At 35.5% G+C, this 26091-nt stretch overlaps 1 protein-coding gene across 9 annotated transcripts in view; it reads left to right on the forward strand.

Moving 5' to 3' along the window:
- Osbpl1a (oxysterol binding protein like 1A) overlaps positions 1-26091 on the forward strand; it is a 220357-nt gene that overhangs the window by 41817 nt on the left and 152449 nt on the right. For 6 of the 9 annotated variants that reach the window (XM_058578262.1, XM_046433512.2, XM_046433521.2 and 3 more), the window contains exons 5-7: positions 12320-12431; positions 17360-17445; positions 18573-18717. The exons of 2 other annotated variants lie outside the window; for them this stretch is intronic. In XM_058578262.1, coding sequence (XP_058434245.1) covers positions 12320-12431; positions 17360-17445; positions 18573-18717 — 343 coding nt within the window. The remainder of the gene's footprint in view (positions 1-12319; positions 12432-17359; positions 17446-18572; positions 18718-26091) is intronic. One more of the 9 variants, XM_058578263.1, reaches the window with a different exon arrangement.

Genomic DNA, 26091 nt, shown 5'->3' on the forward strand with positions numbered 1-26091 from the left:
TTGTGAATATGTTCAGTTATGTGGTAAGGGGAAATTAAAGTTGCAGATCAAGATTGCTGATTGACTGATCATAAGATAGGAAAATTATTGTGGGTTATTTAGTATAATCACAGAAATTCTTACAAGTGTGAGAGGGAAGCAGAAAAGGAGTCAGAGATGTAGCTAGTTTGATGCAGTGTTTCAGGCTTGGGAATTGTGGAGAAAGGGGCTATGAATCAAGAATGCTGATGGCCACTAGAAGATGGAAAAGCAAGGAAACAGATCCCCCCACAGAGCTGGTCCTGTAATACCTTGATTTTATCTGATGAGCACCATTTCAGATTTTTTAAATACAGAATTATGGATAATAAATTCCTGTTGTTTTAAGCCACAAAGTTTGTGGTAGTTTTTTACAATAGAATCGTATGCAGTCTAATGGGAAAAGCAACCCATGCTATCAGTTATTAAGATTTTCCCATTTGTTTCCAATGGCGTCTGCTACTTTTACTCTTAATGTCTCTTGGTGTAGGTTTTGCCTTTTGTTCCAAGTCAAGTCAGTTCCATCTGGCCGGAAAGCTACTGGCTGTAACTGCTCTCCCTTCTCTGGCAAACATCTTTGGGCAAGTGGGGAAAGGGTTAACTGCATGTGGCTAGAAGGCTAATGACTCCTGGTGTTCTAACTTGAGTTCTAGCAGTTCCTGTAGAATAACTGCTTTTCTTGATTTATAGTTTCTTTTAGTGGATATCTAGCACTATGGATATGGTTAGTTTTGATAATTTTGCCTTTTTTTTATACTCATTCTTTAGAATAACAGTCTTCTGGGCTGTAAATGCCACCACAACCAAAAGTTGTTTCACTCCATTTTTGTGATTTTTCTGATAATTTAAATGATGTAGTAAATTAAGTATGACATAGTGTATTTGTTTACTTTGATAATTGACTACTGTCCAACATGATCCCTAAAGATCACTTATTCATTTCTGATATCAGGTATTGAACCCAGGGGCACTTAACCACTGAGTTACATCCCCAGCCATTTTTATTTTTTATTTTGAGACAGGGTCTCTGCTTTAGTCAATTTTTCATTGCTGTGACCACAGAGAGCTGTTCTGTTTTGAGGGGCTCAAGGACAGGCAGAACATCATGGTGGAAGAGTGTGGTGGAGGAAAGTGGCTCAGGACATGATGATCAGAAAGCAGAGAGAGCATCCTCACAGACAAAATATAAACCACAGGGTCACACCCCCAATGACCCACTTCCTCTAGCTACATGCTACCTGCTTACAGTCACCACCCAGTTAATCCCTATTGGGATTAATTCACTGAGGAGGTTAAGATGCTTATAACTCAATCAATTCACCTCTAAACGCTTTGCATTGTCTCACACATGAGATTTTGGGGGACACAGCTAAACCATAACAGTCTTGCTAAGTTACTTAGGGGCTTCCTAAGTTGCTGAATCTGTCTTTAAACTTGCCATCCTCTTGCCTCAGCCTCCCAAATTGCTGGGATTACAGGAATGTGCCACTGCACCCAGTTTAAGTATCTTTGAATTAGTAAATTTCACACCATTCTGGCCTATTCATAAGTTGATACTTATGAATCAGAAAACAGTCTTACTAAAGTTGAGAAAAATAGTACTTTTTATAGTAAAACAATTAATAATAAACATAGGTTAATTGCTATGCTGAACTCAGGTTTCAAAAGTGAACTGCAAATTAACTTGCATGACCCATATGTGAACCACTTGCCGTTTCCCTTAAGAGTCTTGAATTTCTCATCTTTTTCTGTGGACTGCAGAATGTTCTATTGCCATCTATTTTTCACACATACCCATACTTGAAAGTATAGCCCAAACATAATCACCATAAAATTTTTCTGACTTCTTGCAGTTGGATGGCAGCTGTGCTTTTCCAGTTTTCCTGGACACATTTTATAATATTTTCAGTCATCTTATACCTTGTTATTAGAGTTACTGTTCTGTATGTCTTAGCTTTCCTACTAGGTTGAGTATAATCTTGTTCTCAAGGATTTAATACAGTTCATTTTGTGTCTTCACTGCAAGTAACAGATTTTACTGCCCATCTCTGTTCTTAAGTAAATCAAAATCAATTCATTATAAATACTTGGCTCTTCACATATTGGGCCATTTCTTCTACTCTGCTACTTTGAACATGAAATCATATAAATTGAGCCTTAGTTGCGCTGGGGTTGTAGCTCAGAAGTAGAGCGCTCGCCTAGCATGCGTGAGGCACTGGGTTCAATCCTCAGCACCACATAAAGTAAAATAAAGACATTGTATCTATCTTTAACTAAAAAATAAATAATTAAATTGGGCCTTAGTTTTGTTAGTATGTATTTTGTTATCTGTTGTATCCAAAGATAATATTCAGCTGAAATTAAATGGTTGCATCATATAAAAATGCTTAAAAATTTATGTGCTTAATGATTAAGCATGATTGGCTGGGTATAGTGGCTCAGACCTGAAATCACACCTACTTGAGAGGCTAAGGCAGCAGAATTGCAAGTTCAAAGCCAGTTTCAGCAACTTATCAAGACACTGTTTCAAAATAAAGAGAAAGAACTGGTTATGTAGCTTAGTGGTAAAGGGCCCTAGGCTCAGTCCCCAGTGCCACAAAAAAAAAAAAAAAAAAAAGGACGAAAAGTTACTTTCTGACTGTACTTGGGGAAGGAATCAAATTTTCTTGTGGTAATATAATCTTATTATCTTGAGATTTGTTGATTTAATAAATATATCATTGAATTGAAAAGGGATTTTGTTTATTACAAAGCATTTTAAATTCTTATCCTCTGGATTATATAAAATATAGCTCCCCAAATTTTATGAGGGAATGGTCGACTTTTCTTGGTACATTAGCGACCCCTGCTGTTCACTGTTAAAAGTTAATATATCAAAAAATTTAAACGTTTAATTTAGCTTTATTTTTCGCTCAGTTAGAATTCTGAAGTTTTTAATGGCTTTTAAAATAAGTTTCAAATGGGAATAAAATCATTATAGCAAATATTTGGATTGTAGCACTGAAAATTATTTATTTTTGAATGGAATTGAGAATGTATTCAAAACAAGTGCTTCCTATACCTCGGGAATGCCATCTCTCTCACCTAACTTACAGAAGTTATGTGTAATCCAGAGGTTTGTACCAGAATTCCCTACGTATGGGTCACTTACTGCCAAACAACTTGATGTGTGTTTCATTTATTGGTAGACAGCTACCCTGCAACATACATAGGAATATTGCCATTTGTGCTCCAGGAATTCAGCTGAGATGGATAGTAATATAGAGCAGGTCTGTCAAGTGCTGCTAGATCATACCTATGATGGGGGCAAGAGTGGGCAGAGACTAGAGCCAACTGTGAGGCAGTCTCAAGGGATGCCTCAGCCCACTGTGCTGAGAGCTCTGCAGAAGTTGGGGTGAGAGGCCAGGCCTTTATACTCCTGGGATAGTCAATCATTGGATACAGGCTATCCTGGGAAGGAAGTGTGACCTTACATGATGTAACTCTCTTAAGCTGTGATAGCCTCTGACATGGCTACCAGCTAAAGGCTGCCTTCTGATCACTCCTAGCTCTTGGAGTAGCAAGTATTTATTCCTGAAGGGTGATCTTCAGGAAGCATATCACAGATTCTGTCACAGTCTACTCTTCATTCCACTCAGGTCCACTTGTTCATATGTTTCAGGATGCCAGTTGGCCTGTCCTCCTGGGGGATGCTTAGAAGAAGGCTAATGGGACTTAGAGATCCTGTTGCCACAACTGAATTATTTTCTGCCTGCTCCCTTGCTAGCATACATTTTGGTCTTTGTGGCTTTCATAGTGGTGTGACCAGGCCCTCATCCCTGGACGTCTGAGCCTTTCGGTTATTAGGCCTTTCTAAGAATGGAAAGCTATACTTGTCCATTTACTAGCGAAATTGGACAAGAGAATACAAGGAGATGCATGTAAATGTGTTCCTCTGTGTCCTCTTTGTGTTCAGCCCTACTTTTTTTTTTTTTTTGGTCATTGGATCTTTATTTTATTTATTTACATGTGGTGCTAAGAATCAAACCCAGTGCCTTTCACATGCTAGGCAAGTGTTCTACCACTAAGCCACAACCCCAGCCCCCCAGTGCTTCTTTCTTCTTTGATTCCTTTCCCAAGTACAGTCAGAAAGTAACTTTTGTCCTGTGTGTGTGTGTGTGTGTGTGTGTGTGTGTGTGTCACTGGAGACTGAGCCTAGGGCCCTTTACCACTAAGCTACATAACCAGCTTTTTCTCTTTAATAAAACATTGTCTTGATAAATTGCTGAGACTGGCCTTGAACTTGCAATTCTGCTGCCTCAGCTATTTCCTCAAAAGTAAAAATAGCTGGGGATGTGATGAGTGCTTGCCTAACATGCATAAGTCCCTGGATTTGATCCTAGTTCCCCCACCAAAGAATTATTATGTCTTGCACTTCCCTTAACTGAAAAGGGAGTACCATGGCTTCACCAGGTTCTGAGACAGCATATTTCACACCTGGACATAATGCTCTAGAAAGGCTAACTAAACACTGGGCTTGCTGTCAAAGAACCACAAGGTAAAATAGTCACCACATTAGCAGAGGTAATTTAATTCTTTAGGATAAATACTGAGGTATGTTCTAGTTGGGTCAGTTCCTAATCTTTTGAGGACCCTTCGTACTGATTTCCATAATGGTTGTACTAATTTGCAATCTCAATAACAGTATATAAGTGTTCCTTTCTCCTTTATGTCCTCTGTAGAATTTACTATTTTTTTTTAATTGTACTGGGGATTGAACCCAGAAGTGCTTTACCACTAAGCTACATTCCTGGTTCTATTTTGAGACCAGGTCTTGCTAAATTGCTGAGACTGGCCTTGAACTTGTAATCTTCCTGCCTCAACCTTCAGAGTTTCTGGGATACAGGTGTGCACCATCACGTCCAGCTATTATTTGTATTTTTAAAAAAAATTTTTTGTAGTTGTAGTTGGACAGCAGGCCTTTATTTTATTTATTTTTATGTGGTGCTGAGGATTGAACTCAGTGCCTCACACGTGCAAGGCGAGTGCTCTACCACTGAGCTACAGTCCCAGCCCATATTGTTTGTATTTTTTATGGCTGCCATTCTAACTGAAGTGAGATAAAGTGTTAGTGTAGTTTTGATTTGCAGTTCTCTGATTATTAAAGATGTTGAACATTTTTTTCATATATTTACTGGTCATTTGTACTACTTTTGAGAAGCATCTGTTTAGTTCATGTACCCATTTGTTGATTGGGTGGTTGTTTTTGTTTGTTTGTTTTGGTGTTAAGTTTTTGGAACTCTATGTATTCTGGATATTAATCCTCTGTCAGAAGTGTAGCTAGCAAAGATTTTCTCTTCTCTAGTTTCTTCATACTCTTAACTGGGATACAGAGTTTACTTGTGGTAGCTTCATGGACATTATTAAGTGTATAGTTAAGTTGACCGTGTTCCTGAGCCTTTCACCTAACAGTTAATATTTTTAAATGTTTCATATTTAAGACTTGAGAGTTGTCTCTTAGAAAAATCTGTGTGTACATGCTTATGCATTCAATTTAGAGTGTCAGATATTGTAAACTTTTGAAAGGAAAAACCTATGACCCTTGCCCCATGATTGTCCACTCAGATTCTCATTTCCCTGAGGCAAACACTTTTTAATTTTAGTTGTTACTGTAGAGGTTTTTTTGTTTTTTTTTTTTTTTTAGTTAGACACAATACCTTTATTTTTATTTTATTTATTTATTTTTATGTGGTGCTGAGGCTTGAATCCAGCACCTCTCATGTGCTAGGCAAGCATTTTACCACTAAACCACATCCCAGCGTGCCCCCCCCCCTTTTTAAACTTACCTATTTATAAGTAACAAGCTTAGATCACCATTTTTTTTTCCCAGTGGTGAGAATTGAACCCAGGGCTTCACTCATGCTAGGCAAGTGCTTTATCATTGAGCCATGTCTCTAGTCCTATCACTGATTCTTGATTTCTTTTTCTATTGCTTTATCTGTGGCAGATAAGCATTTTGTTCTCTTTGTTGTTGTTTCTCTCTGACTTAACCCCTGCTCGAACCACTTTATTTTTCTCATTATCTTATTGAATTACTAGGTTTTGGTTAAGTAAATGCTGAGTTTACATTATTATGACTATGCTAGCTTGAGCTACATATATCCTATTTGTTTTCTAGATTTAATATCTATGTGGGGTTTCTTCACTATTTTTTTTTCTTATATAATTATTAATCTCTTTGTATGAGATTACAATTTTTGAGATAGCGTTTCTCTAAGTTGTCCATGCTGGGCTTGAAATTGCGATCCTCCTTCCTCAGCCTCCTGAGTAGCTGGGATTCTGTGTGTGCACCACCATGCCCAGCTTCCCTATGTGCTCTTGCTGTCACCTGGACTAGTTGTTCCACAGAGCTGTGCACATGATTGTCATTCTGGGAGTCCTATTTACTACTCTCCTGTATCGGAAATTGCCTATATCTTATATCTTTCTCAAGCAGACTTTAGAAGCTTCCTGGAAAAGATTGCCTGGGGAAATTAACTCTTTTTGAGAATTTATATGTCTAAAATACCTTTCACTTTGTGTTTGAGTGATAGTTTGACAGTGTGGAGATTTCTGTTAGAAATCACTTTCCTTCAGAATTTTGAGGCATTTTGTCAGTTTTCTAGTGTTTCAGTGTTGTGGAGAAGTCTAGAACTTTTCTGATTTCTGGTCCTGGGTGTGTTACCAGATTGTTGTTTAATCATTGAAAGTATTTCAGCTGAAATTACAATGACAGAGAAACTAAAATATTAGTAACTTAAGATAATCTATTTTTCTTTCAAGTAAAAGTTCAGGTAGGTAGTTTAGGGCAAGTAGCAAATACTCAAGATTCTTCTATCGTGTTCTACTATGTGTGGCTTTGACTATATTATCCAGTGTGCGAGAGCCTCTCAATTTCAGGAATCACGGTATAGGAGGCAAAAAAGGGACAAAGAAGATATATACTCTACTACCTCTGACAGAAGATTCCTAGAAGTTGATGTTATATGACATCTCTCTTTAGTCCACTGGCTAGAACTAGCCTAAAGGGTAGCTGGGAAGTATTATTATTTATTCTAAACACTCATATGCTCAGAGGGAAATGCAGTTAGGGGTGAGATGGGATCTGTCCTTGCCATTAGTGTCCTAGAATTTTACTGTGTTTACTTTAGAATTTAAAATCTGAATTAGTTTTCTGTTACTGAATAATATATTACCCACTTATTAGTTCACATTTCTGGAGTCAGAATTCTGTGTAAAGCCTAGTTGGATTCTCTGTTCAGACTAAAATGAAGGTGTCATCTGGACTGTGTTTCCTTCTGGGACTTGGGAGCCACTTGCAAGCACATTTAGTTGTTGCAGGACTGAGGTCCCTGTTGCCTGGGAATTGGTATCAACCCCTGCAGGCCCCCCTCAGGTCTTTGCTGCATGGGGTATCACACATTTCCACTCTTAGCCATGAAGCTCATAGAAGTCCTGTGGTCTTGAATAGGACTTGTTGACTGTTGGGATTCATTGCAGGGTGAACTTTGAATCTGTGTAGTAGATTGTGGTGTACTTTTGTACTTGCTGTATTTTGATATATATTAGTATATGTGACACATTTACTTTTGTGCCTCAGGTTCTGTACCTTTAAAGAGAGGTGTAATAATAGTAAGTATCCTTGGTATATTTTGGTGAAGATTTAAGTTAGTAAAAGTTTTTTGTATTTTATTAGAGACAGGATCTTGCCGAGTTGATTAGAGCCTTGAACTAACAATCCTCCTGCCTCAGCCTACAGTGTCTATTACATTGAAAATGTTAGCTAAATATTAGATATTATGTATTTCACTTGCTTACAAATAATTGTTTTTAAGTTTTGAGTCTGTTCTTAAGTTTCATCATAACTTTGATTTTTCTCAGGAAATAAGTCATAATTTTCCAAGCAGATGTATTTCTGTAGATACTTTTTTCATTAGTAATTTGTATTTCAAGGAATATTTTATTTGCCAGAGTTTGAGAATTGTATTTCCGCACATATGGATATTGGATAATTAAAGGTTACCCCTTTTAAATAATCAGTTTTTTTCCTTAAAGTAACCATTTTGGTAGCTGTATTTTTAAATGTTTTTAAAAAATTAACATTTTCCTGCCCTGTCTATTATAGTATATTAACATAAACCCCAAGAAGATTTTCTGATATTTTTATTAGAATTGTTAAAGGTAAAACTAATCTAATTTTCTTGAGTCTCTCCTTACAATCTCAAAAGTTCATTAAGCTAAATTTGTATAAATTATTTCTTCTAACTTTGAAACCTGAAGCCTATATAAAGAAATTATTTTATAAATGAAATTTTTCATGTTGAATTTCTCTTAAAAATAACTTTATAGGGAAAAGATTTTTTAAAAAATCAACATGGGAATATTCATAATAACCAAAAAATAAACCCAAATGTTAATTAATGAATGATCAAACAAGATTTGCTATACTCATGCTATGAGTGTTGTTCAGCAATACAAAAGAATGAAGTACTGGTATGTGCCAAGACATAGATGAACCTTAACACTGTGCTGGGTAGGACCTTCCTTCATCAAAATGTCCATAACAGACAAATCCATAGAGACTGAAATTCCATGAGTGTGTTGTCAAGGGAAAGGGGAAATAAGGTTTGAGTGTTAATGAATATGGGGTTTCTTTTCAGGGTGATAAAAATATTCTAAAATTATATAGTGATGATTATTGCACACAACTCCAAATATACAAAAATCCATAGAATTTTACACTTTAACAGGGTGAAATTTATGTGAATTATATCTTTTTTAAAAAATTTTAAAATATTTAATTTTTAGTTGTACTTGGACACAATACCTTTATTTTATTTGTTTATTTTTATGTGGTGCTGAGGATCAAACCCAGGGCCCCCCACGTGCTAGGCAAGCATTCTACCACTGAACCACAACCCCAGCCTGTAAATTGTATCTTAATACAGTTAGTTAAAAGCCATATGGGTATGGGATTTTGCTCTTTCACGTGATATGAATTGTGTGTTGATAACAAGAATAGAATTGTGCAATAAAGGAATGACTGACAGTTTGCTAAGCAGAATGGGGTTAGGGCAATTTGAGGGTATGATTCATGGTCATGTTAAATTTTCTTTAAGCTCTTTTGAGTATCAATCCTAACCACTAGGGGAAAAAAAGGAAAAATAGTATCTTGCTCAAAGCCAAAACTTTGCTCCTCCAATTACTTCTTTGACAAGTTGGTCAAAATGCTGTCATGGCCAGGAATATTTTAAGCAGAACATCTTTATTTGGACATAAATATTCAAAAATAAATAGCTGGTGTTCCAGGTGCAGGACTACAACAGTGAATAGAACAGACTAAACCCTTCCTTCTTTTTTTTTTTTTTTTCCTGACAACGGAATGCATTACAATTCTTATTACACATATACAGCACAATTTTTCTAAACCCTTCCTTCTTAAAAATCCAGGACACTGGAAATACTAGGAAAATGAATCAAGCAGAAGAAGGAGAGTTAGTGGATGGCTAATGCTACTCTACCTAGAGTGGGCAAGGATGTCTTCTCTGAGCAGGAGCTTTTTTTTAGCTCTGTTTTTTTGTTCTTATTGTTGTTCTTTTTACTTACACATGACAATAGGAGATATATATATCTGATTTGTTGAAAAAATTATTAAAATGTGTCTACACTCCCTTTTTCACCTTCCTTAGCTCCTTTTATAGTCTAGTTCTTGGCTCCTCTAGGAATTGGAGTTTGGGGGAAAGGTCATCAGTGGTTCACTAACTTTAAGGGCTTCTGTTTTCTTCAGCTGCAACCTGACATTCTGATTATTTCTTTGGAAGGAGGCTCTGAAGTTTCTCTGGATGCCTTCATGATTCTTTTTTGTTTTTTCCCTTAAGGCTTCATTTTTTTAACACCCTTTTCTTTTCTCTGGAAACTTTGCTCAACAAACCAATCTACTCTTATGGCTTCATTTTTTTAGTTCCTAGGGGGTTATTTGGAAATCTGTAATTTTACCTCATTCTACTCTGCAGGCATCCAGGGCCTCTGTTCAGCTGCATGTTGGTGGCCTTAGCTACCCCTCAGGGAGCTGAAATTTCATGTATCTAAAATGGGGCTTATCTTCCTCCACATGGGCTCCCTGTGTAATATTTCTATTGGTCTTTGAAATAGTTTTCACTCTTAATTCTTCTTTCTATTGTTGGCACTTGGAAATATACTCCCCCCACCACATAGATTGCTTTATCTCTGTTATTTTATTGATTTTTTTCTTGATTTCATCCTAAACAGGTGTGCCAAGTTTGTCAGAGTTTTCTAAAGTCACTTCATTTTTTTTTTTCTCACAGTGCTGGAAATTGAGCTTAGCACTTTGCACATGCTAGGAAAGTGCTCTACTACTGAGCCACACACAGTCTCCCTTCAGTAGTTGATATCCAGGAATGTTCTCTGTGAAGCCTTGTACAATGTTAAGTATATAAGTATGTTAAGTGAAATAATTAATTAAATATGTGGGCAATTGTTGAATGGTTCAGAAAAGAACAGTTTTCTCAGTGGATGAAAGGGATACCTGTGAGGGCGGAGTGGAAATTAAAAGTACCAGGGACTCTTAAGTACTAGGTGAAGAATTCCAGATCTTGGGGGATGACGAAGAAAAAGATGACAGCTAATTGTTTTGTATCTATACAAGTGTTAAAAGGCAGGATGATCTTTGAGCATAGAAAACCACAGCTGGACTTTAACTTTTTTAAAATTTAAGAGTAGTTATGCAGCAAAACGTCCACTGAACAATTAAAAATAGGCCTCACATATGCTAGGCAAGAGCTCCACCACCGAGTTACAGCTCTAGCCCCTATGTACTGCATTTAAAAATAGGCGGGAAAGGTCTGGGGGTGTAGCTAAGTGTTAGAGTTCTTACTTAATATGTACAGGCCCTGGGTTTAATTTCCAGCACTGCAAAACAAAACAAAAGAATAAACAAGAGCAACAACAAAAAAACCCAGAAAAATCCCAGATACAGATATATAATTCTATATAACATAGAATAATATATACAATATATATATTAACAGAATAATATTGAGCCATGAAAATATATGTCGTATACTAGACATATATATTAGAAAATAGGTGTATAACATAAAACAACTATTTCATATGGATGAAATTATGTTTAAAACATCTCAAGTTTGGGGTGGTACAGTGGTGCATTCCTATAGTCCCAGAGACTTGGAAGACTGAACAAGAAGATTTCAAGCCCAGGAGTTCAGGGCTGACAAGGGCAACATTAGTGAGACCCTGTCTCTTAAAAACAAAACAACATAAAAACTCAAACTTCTGCAATGGAAAATGATTAGAAAGAAAGAGCAAAATGTTTATAGTGGTCATTTAGTGATTAGGAAAATGAGTATATTATTTTCTTTTTTTGTTTGTGTTTTTTTTAATGTTATTTAAGTACTTAACTATAAAAATATATTTTTAACTAACATAGAGGTTTTATCTTTCCTCTGGGCCATAAAATTTCCTATGACAACATGAGATATCACTTCCTAGGTTATAGCCACTGTCATTCCAGGAGTTAGAACAGCACTTAGTGTGGAGCTTGAAAGCAAGCACTGTCATTATTCTCTCCTTGGGCACTATATATCTCAGGGAAAGCAGATATCAAATTTCTATTATTGTCTGCATTTTTCTCCTCCATTTGTTTTAAGTTATATAACTGACCAGTGATACCTGGACTTAACATATATTAACAATTAATTTGAAATTCCTAAAATAGCAATTAGCCACTTATACATGAATGAAACTGTCATTTGTTGTTTGCTTCATGATAAGCAATTCCTCAGTAGTATAGTACATCTCATTAGTTTATATCACTTCAGAGAATATTATTCTATTTTCTGAATGAATCAAAATTAACTTTAAGAAATGTAGGTCTGTTGGGGAATTATTGTTTCTCATCAGGCCTTAGAGGAATGATAAATGAATATACTATATGCTCTAATTTGAATAATGGCTTTTTAAACTTACAAATTTAGTTTTATCACAAGAATAATTTTGGTACATGCCACATAATTTATTTTAAAACTTATTTATAGATGTTGGCTGTGTATTGTGGATTGGCAGTTTTCTAGGCAATCATCAGTTATTATTACAATTATTTGAACCACTTATTGTCATAATTGATGTCACATAAAGATCCTTATATAGGACTTTTTTTGTAAAAACTCTGTAATGATTGATAATTTGGAAAAGGCATATAATAAAATCTTAGCTTAATATGGCCCAAAATAATTTGTCTATTTAGGAATTGGTAATGCTTCTCTTAGAATACGACGCTGATACTACAGTGGTAAATGGAAGTGGACAGACAGCAAAAGAAGCTACACATGACAAAGAAATCAGAAGCATGCTTGAAGGTAAATATCATGGATCTTAACATAAGCATAATTTAGTTTAATTATAGCCAAGATCGACAGTATGGGTAAAATAGCTTCTAAAATATCCATGTAGATGACAAGAAGCCTATACTCTCTTGTACTCTATTGATAATGTCATTTGGGGAGTAATTATTTGTACACAAAATTATCTATATGAGAATTCCCTCATGGCATTTAAATTCTTAGCTTATACAAAATTATGCATGTTTTAGAAATCTATTTTTCCAATATCCAGCAAAATAAAAGTAGAAAAAGAGAAATGAGGGAATGTAGTGGATAAGCTGGTGAAATATGATTGTGAAGGAATACAGACAGAGGTGCTGTGCCAGACAGAGAAACCAAGTAGTGTGGCTCCTGGGAGTGTTTTGATATTGGGGAAGACAACTGGCTCCATTTTCTTGAGGACCTCATTGATGTATAACAGTTATTAGTGTTTTTATCTGTGTAATATCCTGCATCCTACTTTTTACTATTTTTCCATTGACTTTCAGAACTGAACTCTTCTTTCTTGTTCTGCAGTTAGAAAATGTCTGTGTTCAGACATCTTTATTTAAAAATTTTTTTATTAACGTATATCTTTATATGTATTAATAGGTTTGTGCAATATTTTCTTACATGCATACAACATACACTGATCAAATCCAATTCTTTTTTTTCTCCCACTTCCCAGTCTCAAATATTCACTATTCTCCTTTCGGGTCAGCTTTGCTCGTCAGATATCTTTAGATCAGTGTCTTAACATACTCCTGCATTAAAACAAATTCTTTCATTGTCAATGAATAGAAGTCACATATACTATCTCTGTCAGGCAGTATATCATGTGATTTGGGGACATGCAAAATGTATTGGTTGTAGTCTCTGCCCTTTAATACATTATAGACTAATTGAGAGGATAAGGTAACTGTCTTTGTTCCTGTCCTGTTGTTTTAATGTATCAAGATGAGAACCCAAAACTGAGGTTTTCCTGACAGACTGGAATGTTAGGTTAGCCTGACAAGTTGACATTTAATAAGAGAAATTGTAAAGACATGCTTTAAGGCTCTTCCAAAACCTAAATTGTGCAAGGACAAGGGCTTATTTGACTTCACGGGTAATATGATTTGTCAGCTCATGTGGTCATATCCTGGGAAACAGAAGTAGAGACCCAATTGAGTGATTCTGTTCTAATGAGCTCCCCTTAGCCAATATAATACCATTTGTGGGTAGATCACTAAACAGTCATTGGCAAACTACAAGAGGTGCTTTGAGCAACCTAGGAAGACCGTACATAGACCAGAAACCAGATCAGGGGATAATGCACAAAGAGACCGGAAATTTTTTATTCCAGAGAGATAGACATAGTTAAGCACAGTGACAGCATACTTAAATATCTGAAGAGCAGTTATTTAGGAAAGGATGATGTTATTTGTGGCAGAACCATGGCCAGTTGATGGCCCACTTGATATGGTACCAGGGAGTTGATATTTGGGGCCAGTGTATTGTCACAATGGTGTGAGTTGCCTTGGAAAGTGCAGTGCGTTTCCTATGATTTTAGTATTTGGGGAAACAGTAGACTACTACTAGTCAGGCAAAAACGAAAAAACTAAAAAACCCAAACTTTTTTATGTTTCTCATTTGTCTTTTTATTTTGAAAAAGTCTCCAACCTATTGGAATATTTCAAGATTAATACAATGAACAGTTGTACTTCCTTTGTATGTCCTTTATTTAGATTCATCAATTGGTAGATATTTTGCCATACCTGAGTTATCGTACATATTGGATGTTATTTACATTTTTGTTAAACAATTTGAGAATAATTTGCAGAAATACTGATACTTCAGCATATATCTCTTAAGAACAAGCATATTTTCTTACATATCACATAATTTTAGTCTTTCCTCAGTTCTATAGGGATTGGTGTAGGGTATCCCTGGATACCAAAATCTGCAAGTGCTCATATCCCTTACATAAAATGTATTTGTTTATAATCTACGCATGTCCTCCCAAGTTTACTTATGATCCCTAATACAGTGTAAATACTATGTAAATAGCAGTTTTACTGTATTATTTAGGGAATAATAATAAGAAAAATTTGAACATGTTCAATACAGATACAAAATGTTTTATTATTTTCAATCTGGTTGGTTAAATCCACAGATATGAAACCCATGAATATGGAGGGCTGATTTCATAGTGATCACTCTCAGGGAACTTTACATTAATATACAGGTTGAGCATCCCTAATCTGCAATTGGAATTGCTTGAAAATGCAAAAATTTTTGAGTACCATGATGCTCAAAAAGTTTTTGGATCCTTGAGTATTTTCCATTTTGGATTTTTGAATTAGTGTTGACAAGTGATCCCAAACATTTTGAATAAGGGGTACTCAACAATATTATATATGTTTTTTTTATATATAAATTTTGCCTGTTGTGTAAAAAAACTTCTTGTAGCATTTTCCACCCAATCCAGGATCTAATCAGAAGTCCCATGTTGTATTTAATTTTCACATCTTTCTAGTCATCTTGTATCTGAAACAGTTCTGCAGGCTTTCCCCCCGCCCCTTTCTTGATGTTTGCCTTTTAGAAGAGGAAGGCAATTGTGGAATTATTTATAGAATGTCCTTCAATTTGGGTTTTTCTGTTTCATATGATCAGATTCAGGGTATGCATTTTTTTTTTTTTTTTTGGCAGGAATATTGTATAGGTGAGGTTGTGCCCTCATAGGAGACACAGAATGTCACTTTGTTCCATTATTGGTGATGTTAACTCTGATCACTGGGTGGTCCACTGGAATTCTATGTTTTTCCCTTTATAACTAATAAACTGAGGGAGAAACTTAAGACCACATAATGTATTTTGTTTACCAATAAATTTTCAGTCAGTGGTTTTAACATTCATTGATAATATTTGTCCAAATTATCTATTTCTGTGGTGATTGTGAAGTTGTGATTTTCTATCAGCATCAAAATTTACCAGGTATTCTGCATTTCAATGTGTACTACTACAAACCTGTGAAAGTTTATAATTGTCTATTAAGGTGAAGGTAGATTTCATGACCTCTGAAATCCCAACTAACTCTGGATTCTGATTGAAATGAAAGAGTTTGGTATCTTATTAAATTTAAATTTTAATATTTTTTTGGATTTAGAGTATTTCCTTAAGATGTATTCATGGAGATAAAAATATATATCATTAATATGCAGCCCACTATTTTCACAAAAGTACAGTGTCCTTATGAACAGCATCCACAGCAAGAAAGAGAATGTTATCAGCACTCTAGGAGCCCCATCACCTGAAGTTGGAGTATTTGCTTTTCATTTACTGGATCAGCAGTCTTTGCTCTGAATAAACATAGGACAGGAAGTTTACAGGAACATATGCAGGGTTTTCAACTCTAAATTCCTATTTGTTCTCATTTGTGAGCCTAGAAAATCTAGAAAAAAAATATTAGGGTATTCTTTATATCCTTTCCCTGAAGTGTGAAACAGAAATTATTAAGCATTATTTAACAACTGATATGTATTGTGCTGAGTACCTTATAAATGCCTGGATACATAAGAATTAAGAACAGGTGCTAGACTTAAAGGACCTCTGAGAGAGGACTGGGGATATAGCTCAAGATAGAAAGCTTGCCTAGCATGCATGAGGCTCTGGGATCCATCCAGACACTAAAGGAATAAGTTATAGGTCAGGATAATGCAGTAGTGGAGGCAGGTACCAGGGGATTACTGCTCTTGAAGAGTTCATAGTGAAAGGAAAGATGGAAGATAGTAGTTCCTATTAAAACCTCCGAGCGCCTACATAGACAGAGTCCAAGTATGGAAGCAAAAATGTGAGAATAGATGATGATGATTCTGAGTTACTTCATCATTTCTTAAGACAAAGCTAAACTGGTTTTTACTTTTCCTGTATTCAAAGTTTGTGTTCTCTGTAGTTGAAATGCAGTGGTTTACATAGTATCTGGATCAAGGATTAGCATGTAGTAATTACTGTTAAAAAATGTTCATCTGTTTCCCCAGGATTCTGGTTCCCCAGCCTGTTTCTCTGCCCATGACTCGTCTTAGCCAGGAAAACTGCCAGGAGAATAATCCTCTCTTGAGCCTTTGCATAGGATATTGTATATGTGTGTTAAATGGGATTACTAAACTTTGTATGAAATTGTTTCTTTTCTGTAAGTCAAAACAGAATTCAAATCTAGCAGAAATGAGAAATTATTCTACTCTTAGATTAGATTGCCAGTTGCTCTTTTCATGCAAACATGATTTGAAAGTAGCATGGGCTTTGGCACCAGCTTGCCTAAATTCACAGCCTAGCTCCTCCACCTCACGACCTTGGCCAAGTTCCCTGACCTCCTGATGCCTCCATTTCTTTGTCCATAGAATTAGCATAGTAACAACTACTTCAGGGTGGGTAGGATGATGTAATGAGTTAATATTTTTTAAGTGTATTGAATAGCACTTGGTAGTAGTGTTATGATATTTATTAAATAGAATAAATTTTATAATATGTGGAAGTATGTAAGTAGATTAAAACCTATCTGCATATGTTTATGTGATTTGTTCATCTTTCTACCAATGCTATTTCTTATTTTTCTCTTCCCTTTAAAAGGTTCTGGAAGGTCTGAACACAGTTTATCTACCTTTCCAAGCAGATAGATACATAATAGTATTTCACTATACAAAAGTAATTCATAATTTTGTTGAGTATTATGGTGAATAAAACAAAATCCACTGAATTTAAAACAAATTCCATCAAACTTGAAGGAAATTGAACTCATCTGAAAGGATGAGAGTCTATATTCTGCATTTGAATTACAGTTCAAAACATTTTTCACTATGACCACATTTTTCTTTATATGTCTTTGTAATTAAGGTGCTAATAGGATACTGACTGGTAGCAGAATCATACTTGTTTTCTTTTTGCAGCTGTAGAAAGGACACAACAAAGAAAGCTTGAAGAATTGCTTTTAGCAGCAGCAAGAGAAGGCAAAACAGCAGAACTCACAGCTCTGGTAATACAACAATAAGCAAAAGGCAGTTCTTCAAGAAATTTTATACTTAATGTAAAGTTTATAATTTCATGAACAGAGGACTGAAAGTGTCAGAGATTATAATAATAGGACAAAAGTCCTTAAATGTCTAACAACATGGTAAAGTTTAAACAGGACACATTTTAAATGGTGATTTGTTTTTCTAAATTTCTGATTTACATTTCCACCCCCTGCTGAAAACCTGATGGATAAAAATCTAATTTTTAATAGAAAATAGTTAATGTAAGGACAACTTAAATTATTTTTTTGGATTAAACCAATTTAAAATTTAAACACAATATGTAGGACTCTCTAAAGTGGTAAGGTTTTCTCCCTAATTTTGATGAGCAGTAATTTCTGAAAGGAATGCTGTCCTTCTAGAAAATAGAAAAAAGGGATGTATTTCAGAATATTATATCATGTTAGTGCAGATTAAAAGCTTTGCATACTTTCTTTTTCCTCCTAGGAGACCTACTTTCCAGTTTCCATTTCCTGCATAGTCTCATTAAACATGAAACTCTAAATTTGTTCTGAATTCAAGACTGAAGTATTGCCATTTGCTTTAAAGTTATTTCAGCTTTATTTGAAACAGCTCCTTTAGTTTCTAAGTTTAGTGCCTGAAACATTTTTTAAAATTTTGTGAAATGGAGACTATATAAAGAAGTTCCTAAAACAGTAAGGTGGGAACAACAAATTCAATAGAACTTTGACATTTACACATTTAACATCTATGGTTTTAACTTTCCTCAGGGACTGTTCATGGTAGCCTGATTCGTAGCTTTGCTGTCACGAGTGTGAAATAAATGCAGAACTGGTAGGAGCAAGCACACTTGGTGAAATTTTAATGCCAGGGGTGGATAGGGTGTCACTGGCATAGCGTGTAGTGTCTTGTCATCAAGGGCTGTGGAAACTGGACATAGGCCTGCGATCTAGTGGCATTTGTGGGACAAGCACAGGAGTGGTAGGGTTGGCTGGTTTAGTGAGCCAGAAGTCATGTATAGTCTAAATGCCAAACCAGTCCTGCTGTTCTCCAGGCTCTGCTTGAACACCTTCTGGGAGAAAGTCTGCTTTTGATGTATAATTCTGCATTGCATTTCTCTCATTGGTAGCTCAACAGGCCTAATCCTCCTGATGTTAATTGTTCGGATCAGTTAGGAAATACACCGTTGCATTGTGCAGCCTACCGGGCCCACAAGCAGTGTGCCTTAAAACTTCTAAAAAGTGGAGCAGATCCTAATCTGAAGAACAAAAATGGTAAGCATATTGACGAAAGCCTTTGCTGGTCATTCTGAAGCCATAAAATGCGTCAATATTATATAAGATTATTTTGTTTTAGTAGTCAGCCTTTGTTAAACTGTATGATCTCTACTTTTGAAGTCAAGGCATTCACTAAAGAAATAATAAACATTAGTTTTCTTTTCAGTTAAGATTTAAACTCTTTGGTATTGCTTACCTATGCCAAAGGAAGCACCAGTGATGACTAAGATAGATCTGACCCTTGAGGGAAAGATAAGTACTGTTGATTCCAATTGTTTGTAGTAGTTATGTCCTGGAACATTGCCACCAATACTGAATTAATGAATTCTGAACCATTGTTCCTAGAAGCTCAGGAGGTTCCTGGGGGCCTCTCGTCACATTTTCACCCACTGATCTGTAACATTTGTGGGTCTGTTTAAAAACACCTTATTTAATATAGTTGATTCATTAATACTCAGATCATGAGTAACGAAATCATAATTATGCCTGAATGAAGCTTGGATAAGTTGTGTTTTCTGTGAAGGCACATCACTATCTTGTAGCTAGGAACACTAGGCAGTACTTCAACACCGTGCTTTAGGGCCATTTAAAACATCAAAGTTGCCAACAAAAACACAAAAATGTGACTCTAAATATAAACCACAGCAGGGACACTTGTTCCTTATGAGAGCTGAACCAAGTATCACCTTGTTCTAGCTCAACTTGTAGAACAAGCTGGGAAAATGAGTCTTGGGCAACTCAAAACGTTTCCCCACTCTGAGAATGTGCATGAATAACCAAGAAATCACCATAGGTATTAATTTTGGTGTTAAATAAATTTAGCAATGGGCAAGTTGGCAAATATGGAATCTACAGATGTTGGGAGTCTAGGGTACATGCTTGACTGTATCCAAGACAGAATTGGATAAACAGAAAAGAAGCTACCAGAAATGTCTTGGGTAATTAAAGGGGGAATATCCCAAGAGGGCCTTTTATGTCACTTTAGGATGCTTCCCTCTGCCTGACACCAGCCTGTATTAGGACTTGTCAGTGCTCCTGTAGGAAGGACTTTGTATCCAGCTCCATCAGAGCCTAAATTATGTTTCATTGTAATAGTTATCTTATGGAACTGTCTGCCTTAAGACTAACCTCATTTGGCCAGGGATAACATTTTATTAACAGGTTTAACTAGCACCTAGAGCAACATATAGCACATAATATGTTCTAATATGTGTGTTTGTTGAAGGTTTGGGTTAAATAAAAATTATTTCACATGAAGGAGTAGGTATTTGATATAGACTCTGAAATCCTAGTAGGATTTGTTTAAAAAAATCATGTCTAAATGCTTCAATTTGTATCTCTAACAAAAGGCCGTATCCTTAGGTTTTTATCTAATTCTATAAACATAATACTTTTATTAAGATTTTGATTCCTTATGATACGAAATTTGGGAAAGGGTATTCTTGGCAGAGAAAAGATTATGAAAAAAACATGAAGATGAAAACATAAGTTTAGGAGATATCTCCAGGTTGTCACATCCAAGAGAACATAAGAGGAGCAGTATTAGGTACTACTGCATACAGGTTAGACTTATATAGTAGAAAGCCTTGGAATGGCAGGCCATCTTACCCCTTAATTTGGAAGGTCACTTGCAGCACACCTCAATTTGGAATAGCCACGTTTCAGGTACCTATTACTGCATATGATTTGCATCTACCATATTGGACAGTACAGCTCTGAATGCACCAAACTATTCAAGGCTCTGTGGTTAACTATGCTTTCCTTACTTGGCTTTTTTTTTTCTTTATACTGGGGATTGAACCTAGGTATTCTCGGACAATGAGCTACATCCCCAACCCCTTTTCCTTTTTGAAGCAGGGTTTTGCTAAGTTGCTCAGGCTGGTCTTAAACTTGTGGTCCTCCAGCCTCAGCCTCCCAAGTTGCTAGAATTACAGGTGTCCACCACTAAACCCAGCTTGCATATGCTATTCTTTCTGCCAGAAATTCCTTTTTTCTACTTATCCATATGGTAAACCCTATGCTCACTTCAAGAGCTGGCTTAAACTCTGCTTCCCTCAAGAGGCTCTCCCTATATCCCTAAAATAGAATACAAGTTCTTCCTGGAATAAAGGTAAGAGAGAAATTGGAGGATGGAGAAGGGGACATACCCATGAGAAGGGAAAGAAAATCAGTTTAATGGAAGCCAAAAGAAGAGAAAAAATTCAGAGCAAAGGGGTAGGATGTTATTAGTATCATGTTCAACTTAGACTGAAGAAGATAAACATTGAGGAAGAGCTGTGGAATTCATTGACTCAATGTGTGGTGGTCATTTCTGAAAGAGCAGTTTTCACTGGACCATTGTTGAACAAAGGCTAGGTTAGGGCTTAAGGATTGAGTAGGAAGTGAAGAAGCTGAGTTAGCACTACTTAACTACTTCCATTTAAGAACAGATGGCTTCATAGCCAAGTGGAGTTTTAAAATTTTATTTATTTTTTTTTGTTTTGTGTGGCATTGGGGATGGAACTCAGGGGCTTCACACATACCAGGCAAGTGTGCTATCTGTAAGCTACATCCCCAGCCTCAAATGGAGGTTTTTTAAGGCAAAGGGAAATTTAAGCATTTAAATTTAAGGAAGAATATGTGGTAGAAAAAGAACTTGAAGATTTAATTGTGGCAGAAAATGTAATTTTTAAAAGATAACATTTATGGTAATAGCAAAAAAAAGTGGGTATATATTTGATAAAAATGCTTAGTTTTTTATGGAGGAAATTATGAACACAAAATAAAAGAACATCTAAAAAAATAGACCTACCATGTTTTGGGTGGAGAAGAACTCAACATTTAAAAGCTAGGGGTTCTCCCAAAATTAATTTATGAACTCAAAGCAATTCTAAGAAAGTCAAAGGTTCAAAATGTAAAAAGGGAAGATAACCTGGGGTATTCTGCTGGATAAAAGGACTAATGACCCTATGGTAATTAAGACTCATTTATTCAACAAATACTTGAGTGTTTGTGTGCTGGGTAATACCAGATACTCGGGATCTGGAGCAGTGAAGAAAGCAAAGCAGGCAAGCCACTGTTTTCAGGGAGTTTTGTATCTATGTGAGATGGGAAGATGGGGGATTTAGAGTGCAGCAGTGATACAATTTGACTTAAGTTACATAATATCATCTTGCTAGCTGTAAGTAGAATAGACTGCAGGAGGGCAGGGACAGAGAAGAATAGCAAGGAAGAGGCTGTTGGAATAATCTGGGTGAGAGATGGTGTCGACTTCAGTAGGATTGTGGCAACACAGGTGGTTAGGTTTTTAATACATTTTTAAGGTAGAGTGGCCAGGGTTTCATCATGGTTTGGATGTGAAGTGGTCAAGGATGACAGAGTTTGACTTGAGTGTTTGGTAAATGCCTTTAGTTATTGAGGAAGGGAAGGTAGCAAGTTAGCAGCTGATCCAAAGGGAGTTTGGCTTTTAAAGATATTTAAATTTTGAAATATCTATTATATAAATCAAGTGAGACATTTGAAAATAGAAATTTGAGGTTAATGGAAAAATCTGGGGAAGAAAGATACTTGGGAATTATTAGCACAAAGAGTTAATTAAAATCATGAGATGAATAAGATCTCTCAGCAAGATATTGGTTTGGGTATTGACTCAGGGTAGAGGAGCAGACCACGTAGTTTAAAAATGAAAGCATGCACATATGGGAGCTTGACAGATGACAGAGGCGCATTTTTTTGAGTGGTTAAAGAATGCTAAGACCATAGGCCAGCCATGAGAAAGAGGTGATTTTACGTGTCTATTTTTCATACTGATTATTAAACTCCATGTACTTTAAAGATACAATATACATTACAATCTTTAAACATTGAGAGGCTCTACTTTTGGCCATAATGGAGTTAATTCCTCTCCTCTATTCCTATTATTCATATTCTCACACTGGAAGTCCTAGCAAATGTAATAAAGAAAAATGACTAAAGTCATTGAAAAAGTAAAACTGTCTTTACTCACAGATTGTTATGATCATCCATATTAATAGTGAACTAGTGTTCAGTGTAAAAAGATCAATTATATGTATATTTTTAGTTCTTTTTATATATACATGACAGTAGTATGTATTTTAACATATTATCCATGCCTGAAATATAATTTATTCTAATTAGGATCCTATTCTTGTGGTTGAACAAGATGTGGAATTACACTGGTCATGTATTCATGTATGAACATAGGAAAGTTATGTCTTATTCATTCTACTGTCTTTCCTATTCCCATCTCCCTCCTTACCCTTTATTCCGCTTTGTCTAATTCATTGAACTTCTGTTCTTCCCCTCAACCCCTTATTGTGTGTTAGCATCGACATATCAGAGAATATTCTGCCTTTAGGTTTTTGGGATTGGCTTATTTCACTTAGCATGATAATCTTCAATTCTATTCATTTACTGGCAAATTCCATAATTTCATTCTTCTTCTTCTTCTTTTGGTACCAGGAATTAAACCCAGGGGTGCTTAACCACTGAGCCACATTCCCAGCCTTTTTAAAATATTTTCTTTAGAGACAAGATCTCACTAGATTGCTTAGGGCCTTGCTAAGTTGCTGAGTCTGTCTTTGAATTCAGGATCCTCTTGCTTCAGCCTCCCAAGCTGCTAGGATTATAGGTGTGTGCCACCATGCCCAGCTTCCTTCTTGATGGCTAAGTAATTTCCCATTGTGTATATATACCATATTTTTATTCATCTGTTGAAGGGCACCTAGACTGGTTCCATAACATAGCTTAGCTATTTGATCAATTATGTTTTTCAATACTACTCAGAAACTGAACTTGAAAAAACCCAAGCCATTTATAATAGTATTACGATTTTATGAAATACTTACTAAGAAACTTGATGAAGTACAAAACTTGTACACTGAAAAAAACCAGAAAATTGGTGAGAGAAATATAAGAAAATTTAAATAAATGGAAGAGTGTACTATTTTCAGGAATCAGAAGACTTAGCATTGTTGAGGAATCAGTTGTCCCTAAATTAATCTAAGGATTCAGTGTGATCCTTATAAAGTTCCAGCATACTTTTTTGATACAAATTGACAAATTGATCATAAATTTTTTATATGTAAATGGAAAAGACTTAGGAGATGTACACAATCTTATTTTAGGACAGTGTGGTATTGATACAAAAAATAGATAACATAGATCAATGGAGCAGGAGAGAGTCCATAAATCAATCCATATATATATATGGTCAATGGATTTTGACAGAAGTGTTAAGGAGTCATTGGAAAAGGATAAACTTTTCAACAAGTGGTATTAGAAAAAATGGAATATCAGCATGCAAAACAGTGCCCCTTGACCCTGACCTCATGCCAGATATAAAAATTAGCTTTCAATGGATCACAGAAATGGAAAACTGGTTAAACCCATAAATTTTTTTTTTTAAATCCAGAAAAATCTTACTTAGGGTTTGGCAAAAATTTTCCTAAATATGAGATTTCCAAATGAATGAAACATTGATAAATTGGACTTTGTAAAAATTAATGTTTTTCTTTTTAATAGGTACTATTAAAATGCTAGCTCCTATGTGGGAGAAAATATTGGCAGAAAGTGCTTACAACAGTAGACTTGTATTAAAGCTGTATAAAAATCCCCTTATAAATCAATAGGAAGTAAGCAACCCAGTTTTGAAAGGTTCAGATACTTCACTAAAGAAGATATACAGGAGAGGGGAAAATGAGCATGTGATTAAAGGCTTCAGAGAGAGACATTAAATCTAGATTAAAATTCATCCTCATGGAAAAAAATTACATGAAGATAAGGGGGTATATACTATGATGTTTATTTTAGATCTACTTAAAATAGAAACCTAGCTGCTTAAATCTACTGTGGATTGTCCTTGGAATAATACTAAAATAGATAAAACTAGAGATACATGTGTCAGCATGGCTAAATTTTGAATAGAGCAAATTGTAGAAGGATAGCTAAGTTGTACAGTAAATTCAATTTAAAGCCATATTTAACATTAAAATAACTTTGTTTATGAATACTTTTATGTATACTAAAAGTAGAAAGATGTGGGGCTGGGGATGTGGCTCAGCAGTAGAGCGTTTACCTAGCACATCCGAGGCCCTGGGTTCGATTCTCAGCACCACTTAAAAACAAACAAATAAATAAATGAATAAATAAAGGTATTTTAAAAAGTTTTAAAAAAAGGTAGAAAGATGTGTGTAAGAATTATAATACTAGCTGAAGAATTGTGATTACCTTTTAAGATTAATGGCATTTTACATACAATTAACATTGAAAGGTAAATATATAAAAGAATGAAAGGACGGTTTAGGCATCTGAAAAGGATTTCCCTAGTGGGCTTCATGAATTATCCAGCAATGTGAGAAGCCACAGTATACATAATTTTATTATTATTAGTTAAGTGCTAAAGTTGTTTTCTTGCCTTAATATTGGAGCAGAGGAACCCTAAAAGCTTGGACTAAAATGGGTGCAAAACTGAAAAAAATGGATGTTAAAGTATGATTCCTAAAATCCTTTTTACCATTTTATTAAAGTCTTCACATGGTTTCATACAAATACTATTCTCAACTGAAAAAATCTTCCCCTTTAAACATTAAAAGGTTGCTATTGAGTAGCTGGGACCACAGATGTGTGCCAGTGCCCTTGGTTCTCTTGGAGCTTGTAGTTTTTTTTTTTCATCATTTTTTTTTTATTGGTTGTTCAAAACATTACAAAGCTCTTGACATATCATATTTCATACATTAGATTCAGGTGGGTTGTGTGGAGCTTGTATTTTGATGGAAGGTAATAGACAAAAGCTGAATACATGCTATCAGGCAGTAAGGTCCAAAAAAATAGAAATAGAATAAAAAGGAATAGAGAGTGATAGCAGTGGGCTGTTGCCTTTAGAAAGGATGGAAGGGTTCTCTGCAGTGACTTTGAATAAAGATCTGAAGAGGGACTAATCCCCAAGGATCTGGCAGAATAACATTCATGGAAAGCAACTGTCAAAAATCGTGAGAAGGGAGCTTTTGGTGTATTTGAGGAAAAAGAATCTGCTAGAGCAGGATGTGCTGGGGAGCAGTAGGTGATATCAGAGAATGATGAGGGGCTTGGTCCTTTACAAGTATGGGTTAGGGTTTTGAGCATGAAAATTGATATGCGTCCCACATTGCTAATCATTTTATATCCTTATCAAGTAATCTCTCCTTTTCCATTAATGTCATATCTTTCTCATACATTTTAAGAATTTAACTTCTTCAATCAATAATGTGAAGAGATAGCCCACAGAATGGGAGAACATCTTTACTACACACACATCAGATAGAGCGTCAATTTCTAGAATATATAAAAAAACTCAAAAAACACCCCAAAAAACCAAAACCAAAAACAAAACCC

This window comes from Marmota monax, unplaced genomic scaffold (assembly GCF_021218885.2).
Source record: "Marmota monax isolate L192 unplaced genomic scaffold, Marmota_monax_Labrador192_F-V1.1 WCK01_AAM20220418_F8-fsc00126, whole genome shotgun sequence".
Lineage (NCBI taxonomy): Eukaryota > Metazoa > Chordata > Mammalia > Rodentia > Sciuridae > Marmota > Marmota monax.